Source organism: Tursiops truncatus, chromosome 2, assembly GCF_011762595.2.
Source record: "Tursiops truncatus isolate mTurTru1 chromosome 2, mTurTru1.mat.Y, whole genome shotgun sequence".
Lineage (NCBI taxonomy): Eukaryota > Metazoa > Chordata > Mammalia > Artiodactyla > Delphinidae > Tursiops > Tursiops truncatus.
The window spans coordinates 114,893,985-114,899,984 of record NC_047035.1 but is presented as its reverse complement, the minus strand read 5'-3'; the positions used below and the strand labels follow the sequence as shown (position 1 = coordinate 114,899,984).

Here is a 6,000-nt window from a genome sequence, read left to right as displayed (position 1 = left end):
GAAAAAATTTAAATTCTTAGGTTCCTTTAAAGAAGTTACTGAGTTATATGAGGTTTTGGTTTTCCCCTAAAAGGGGGTCTAAAAGTACAGCTACTAGCACATGGGATTTGAGGACGTTTTCTTCTAGGTAAAAAGATTCCTCATAACTGCAGGTTTTGAGAGTTGATGGTAACATTGTACTTAAAATTTTCTTCCTGAATCACTTTTTGTAAGAAGCATGACGTAGTGGGAAGAGCACAGTGCTGGAGTTAAAGTTGCAGCAGCAGCAACAGTATTTATTATCATTATCATCAACATTCGAGCGTCTACATGAAACAGAAACTGATCTAAACATTGTACATAAATTTACTCATTTATTGCTCTGATAATCTTATGAGTTGAGTATGTACTATCATTAGCATCATTTGACAGATAAATAGGATCCAGAGAGACAGGTCACTTGTCCAAGCCACAGCTAGTAGATGGTGGTGGTAGTAGTGGGATGGAGTTGAATTTCATCTTACCCCTAACCAGAATAGTACAAGTTATGCAGGAGAAAACACCTCTGAATCTCAGTAGCTTAAGTCAACAGACACTACCAATTGTACATGGTGGGCCTGGGCTTATCGTGCTAACTTAGGGACCCAGGCTTCATTTTGACACATGCAAGTGATCATAATCACTGATCACCATGCAGGGAAAAGAGTATGCTATGGTTTCTGCAACTGACATGAAATGCTTCTGCTTGAAAATGATGCATGTCACTTTTCACTGGCCTGGTGGAAGCAAGTCACATGCCACTCCCAACTTCAAGAGGACAAGGAAAGGCACTCCTGCCATGAGCCTAGAAGGAGGCAAACCAAAGTTTTTGGTATTAATGATTACCAAAACCATTCAGACCCTGGGTAATTTATGCTTCTCTCAGCCTCAGCTTCCCTATCCACTAAATGAGCACAATCACTTTGTAAGGACTCCTTGTTGTAAGGACCCCTAACCAAATGGGGATTTTGATGATGAGGCAGGATGGCTGCATCCGACTGAAGCTTCCATCAGCTGAAAATCTTGGTCCCACCACAGGCAGCCCTGTAGCCCTCCATCCAGAGCTGTCTGCAGAATGGCCTTTGTCCAAAGATACATGCCAACCTTTTTGTCACTCACACACCTGAAGTCTTGAAGGATGTAGTTTCATTTCAATCAACAACATGCCATAGCTGTAGTTTGCTAGAAAGCTCAGTCTGGAACCATCAGCTATCTGGTTCATGTTGAAAGCTTGAGTCCACTTTAGCTTGAGAGTGTGAGGGTCATGGTGAATGCTCCTTCTTCTAGGTTCTTCAAGTTTTCTCTTCGAATTGAGTCAGGTCACCAGGACTACTTACTTGATTCCTCTCAGTTTCACTCCGCAGACACTCCCCAAGATGTCTGTTCTGAGTCAGCGATGAGCTAAGCCACAGAAATCCTTTGCCAACCAAGGATTGACGGCGCTCAGGGTAGTACCAAAAATACCCTGAAAAAGGGCATTTCCCAAACTTCCATGCAAACAGTTGTGACCACATTGCCGGAGCACTCAGCTGGCTCCTTTCCTATGGGTCATTTTGCTATGCAGTCATTTGTCCTCTTCCTCCCTCCTCTGATAAACTAGGCTGTGAACTTTGTGAGAGTGGGGACCACTTTTTCATGCAGTTTCACATCGGATGTGAAAACCTGGTACACAGTAGGTATTCAATGAATGTTCGCTGCACAAAAATGCTTCTGAAGATTCTTCATATAAGATTACTTCCTTGTAGAATTTAGTGCCTAGATTGTCTAACTAACAATTAGTCTAGTTGAACTTCAGGCCTGGGATTCTAAGTAGCTAAAATAAGGCCAAAATGGGGGAGGGGGAATAGAAGGGCGAGGAAAAGGAGGACGTTCCACGCTGAGGGAGCAGATGTAGAGGCAGTAAAGCACAAGGCAATACCAGGCACGGGGAGTGCATCATTTAGCCTAGAAGGTTAATACACGGGGTTAAAATGGGAGGCTGAAGCCACATGCCAGTAGAGGGTCTAAGGTCAAAGTCCAGAAGGAAGAAACAGCAGGACTTTGACAGGGAACAATGAGAGGAAGGCTTAGAAGAGCCCGTGTTGCATTAAATTTTGCAGCCAAGAGCTCCAACAACTGAAAGGCAGGATGGGCGGAGAAATATATTCCCAAAGCTTCCTCTTATTTATGTGCGCTCCCCGCATTCACAGAGGAATAAGCAGAACGCAGACTTCTCCCTTCCCCAGGGCCGAGAACAGGAGCTCCGCCTCTCCCCGTCACGTGGCCAGAGGCGTCCCTGGCACGTGACCTATCTCGCGCTAGGCCAATCAGCCTCCGCAGGGGCGGGAACGCGGAGTCCGAGGGGCAGGAGGATCGATTGAGCCCGCCTCTTCTCGCGAGCCTTGACGCCGTTGCTCCTCAGCCGCCCACGGCCGGGAGCGAAGGTCTCGCGAGGCTTGGGCGCTGCGGCGGTAGGAGGACGGGGAAGGACGGAGCCGAGCCACGGCTGCCTCCCTCGCTCTCTCCCTCGAGCGCTCGCCCGCCCCCTCCCTCCCTCCCCTCCCTTCCCCGGCCCCGGCTCCGGCCTCGGCCCGTTCGCTGTTCGGTCTTCTGCAGGGAGAATGTCGGGCTCGTCGCTCCCCAGCGCCCTGGCCCTCTCGCTGTTGCTGGTCTCTGGCTCCCTCCTCCCAGGGCCAGGCGCCGCTCAGAACGGTAAGCGGGGCGCCGGGGGCGGGCCGGGCGGGGGCTGAGGGAAGCTGGCGGCCGGAGAGGGCCGTTCGGGGCCCGAGGAGGTGGTGGAGCCAGGGGAGGGGGGCCGGCAATCGGAGTCTGGAGGGCTGCGGGCCCGAGACGAGCAGATGCCGGTCGGGAGTTCGAAGAGGCGCTGGTGTGAGAACCGGAGGTGCCTATCCGAGAGGTGGGGGCGTCCGATAAGAGCCTGAGGTGTTGTTGACTTAGAGGCTCCACGTCTTGGGGCTTGTCGCTCCGAGTCGGGGAGGGGACCCCAAGGAAGCCGACGTGAGGAGCTGGCGTAGCGGGGGCGGCGAGGAGGGGGCGCAGCGTTTAAAGGCGGCACAAGACAGGCATTTGTGTTTAAGGTGACGGAGAGTGGTGTCAGGCTCCCCAAGAGAACACTGGGGTCACTGGGGTCGTCCAGGGTTCTACTGGGGCCCCGTAAGACTGGTGATATCCTTAAAAATAAGAGAGACGTGGGGGGAAGGGAGTACTGAAGAATACTGAGCAGAGTACTAGAGCCTTAAGGAGGGGGTAAAGAATCAGGGAGCCTTGGCTGTGGAGGTGGAGAGAAGGTGGGTGGAAAGCCAAGATAGTGGGTTGACTGCAGTAGGGGATCTGGAAAGAGGAGCAGCAGTGGCTCTAAACGAGATGAGGGAAGAGAACTGGGTTTACTAAGGAGGGTGGAGTGTTGGGCATTCTAGGGTAGTGGTTGGGAGAGCAAAAAGGAGTTTCTAAATAAGGAGAGGAAAAAGGAGAAGAGGATGGGGAGAAAGGGTTGAAACTGAGGTAGGGGGAATTATTTATTATAGAAATAAGGGTTTCTGGCTATAGAGATGGGGGTGGGGTAAGACAGAAAATAAGGGAAGGGAGTAAAATGCAGGAAGCCGGGGGTGTAATGTTGGTTTGCAGCGTGGAGGATATATTAGGGAAGGGAGGAGCAGAGTTTTGGCAAGTGCTGTTTGATATTGGTTGGGACCTCTGGGAAGGCAGGGACACACAGCTGAAACTGCAGTGGTGGGATTGAGAGCAGTCACTGGAGAGAGAGAGAGATGGAGGAAGTGGGTTTTTAAGATCGAAAAGTTTCAAGACAGAAGAGACATTATTTCTGAGGAACATAAAAGTAGTCCCTGGGATATGTGCAGGATACAGTGGAAAGGAGAGAATTGGGTTTTGAACTGAAGCTGTTTAGAGAAGATGGAGAAATGGTGGGGAAGTATGGTGAGGGGGGATCTAGACAAAAAAGATTCCGATTGTTAAAGGTATGTGTTACAATTCAGCTGCTGAATTGATCTTTCAGAGATGAGATTAGAAGTATTGTGAACCCGTTTCCGCTCTTGTGGAAACAACCTTTAAGAGGTTTAAAAAATATTTTTATAGGAAAAAATTTATGAGGGTGAACTCATACATGACTGTACTGAAGAGTGAACTATAAATTCTTTTGTTAATTCTTCGGTGTTTCTTTGTTGTTTGTTATGCTAGAACAATTTAAAATTACTCTTGTTGGAATAGCTGAAATTAAAATGGCTTTCATTAAAAAAAAAACAAAAACGAATGGAGTTAAGCATTCTAAGGAGAATCTAGGCTTAAAATGCTGAAGATTACAGTGAAAATATATCAGTAAAGATCGAAAAAGCATCAGTTAAATGTAAGTGTCATACCAAATTGTATAAATAAAATCTTATGTATGCTTCATGGCCTTGAATTATCACTGCAGGGGTCAGGAAGGAAACATTTTTCTGTCTCTAGCATTGACTATACGAAGCATATTGGGTATTTTCCCTATTTTCCTCCAAAGCATGAGGCCACTAAGGAAGGCAAGGTAGAGTTAGTTTGATTTGTCTTATCAGTTTTTAGTCTGTGTTAACAATATGACTTAAGCCTAATACTAATTTCAGCTATTCAATTTGTGTAAAAAGCAAGGTTTCATTTGGCACAATAGGTGAGAGATTTTTGATCTCAACATGTTCAATCTCTGTGCTGGCATAGCTTCTTCAAAAATTTATAATACAGTGAAATTGTAGTTTCTTAGCAACTAAAGCAAGGTTTTTGGATGGGCCTACAAAGACTCATCTGGCTATTCTCAGTGATATGTGTTCTAAATACAGCATAGTGCAGCCTTTTCCTTGAAATGAGCTTGAATTCAGTCACATGACATGACTGGTGAAGTGAAGCTGAGCTTGTAGTTGACCCAAATGAATGTAAATTTAATTCAAGGAAGAAATGGCTATGTTTTTGAGTTTGAGTCCATGTAGGTAAGGATGCCATTTTATAGCTTTTTATAGCATGTCTGTAAGATGAAAGCTTTCAATTGGTAATAGCTCTACAATCGTCTGACCTCATGTCATGGAGTTTGTATTTTCTTATAGTGTTTTTCAGAAATGGATACTATGCTCTGGATGATCTTGAAAAGTTGGATTATCTATTTAAAATGATGACTTTTTAAAAAATGTCCCCAAACCGAAGTATTTCTGGATTATGTGGTAGTTTAGACTGAGTATAGATGTTTTTCGTTATTCCTAAAATGAAGAATTTGGACTAGATGACTCTCAAGGTCTCTTTTAGCTGTGACCCATTACCATAGAGATTCAGGGTTTTTCATTCAGATAGAATTTGTTTCCCATACAAACAGTTAGACTTGTAGGACCATAGTTTCAAGTAAAATCCTCTTTAATGTGTCATTTTAAAGGAAGAAAACTGTCCTAAAATATAACCTTCCTGGTAAGACTTTGAAAGCTTTAGAGTGAAATTAGAATTGAATAAGTATAAACCAGACAGTATTATATGATGATCAAGAGCACAGACTCTGGATCCTGATAGACCTGGGTTTGAGTCCCATCTCTTGGTAGCTGAGTGACTTTGAGTAAGATGCTTAATACTTCCAAGTCTCAGTTTTATCATCTGTAAAATGGGGTTTATAATAATGCCCATCCCCTAGGGAGGATGTGAGAATTAAATGAGACAATGACCATAAAGCACTTAGGTTTCTGCCTGGTATATAGTGAGTCTCAGTAGGGAGTAAGTTTTTACTATATGTAACACTTGTTACTATATGTAACATATGTTACTATATGTAACATATGCTACATTACTATATGTAGCATAACAATACTATATGTACTAAATGTTTGCTTACTATAGTGAGTAAATGTTATCTATTACTATTATTATCCTTTAAAAATACCATTATTAATTATTTTTCTTCATGTATATATCAAGCATTTCATTGTTAATGCTGCTCACTGTCATCTTGAAAAAAGTTAAGTAGGC

At 44.6% G+C, this 6,000-nt stretch overlaps 1 protein-coding gene across 2 annotated transcripts in view; it reads left to right on the top strand.

Moving 5' to 3' along the window:
* The first annotated feature begins 2,482 nt into the window (after positions 1-2,482).
* NPTN (neuroplastin) overlaps positions 2,483-6,000 on the top strand; it is a 55,684-nt gene continuing 52,166 nt past the window's right edge. The window contains exon 1 of one of the 2 annotated variants that reach the window (XR_002179278.3): positions 2,483-2,709. Coding sequence is in view for 1 of the 2 variants with exons in the window: in XM_004318102.4 (XP_004318150.1) it covers positions 2,619-2,709 (91 nt within the window). In the remaining variant the exon portion in view is untranslated. The remainder of the gene's footprint in view (positions 2,710-6,000) is intronic. The other variant, XM_004318102.4, reaches the window with a different exon arrangement.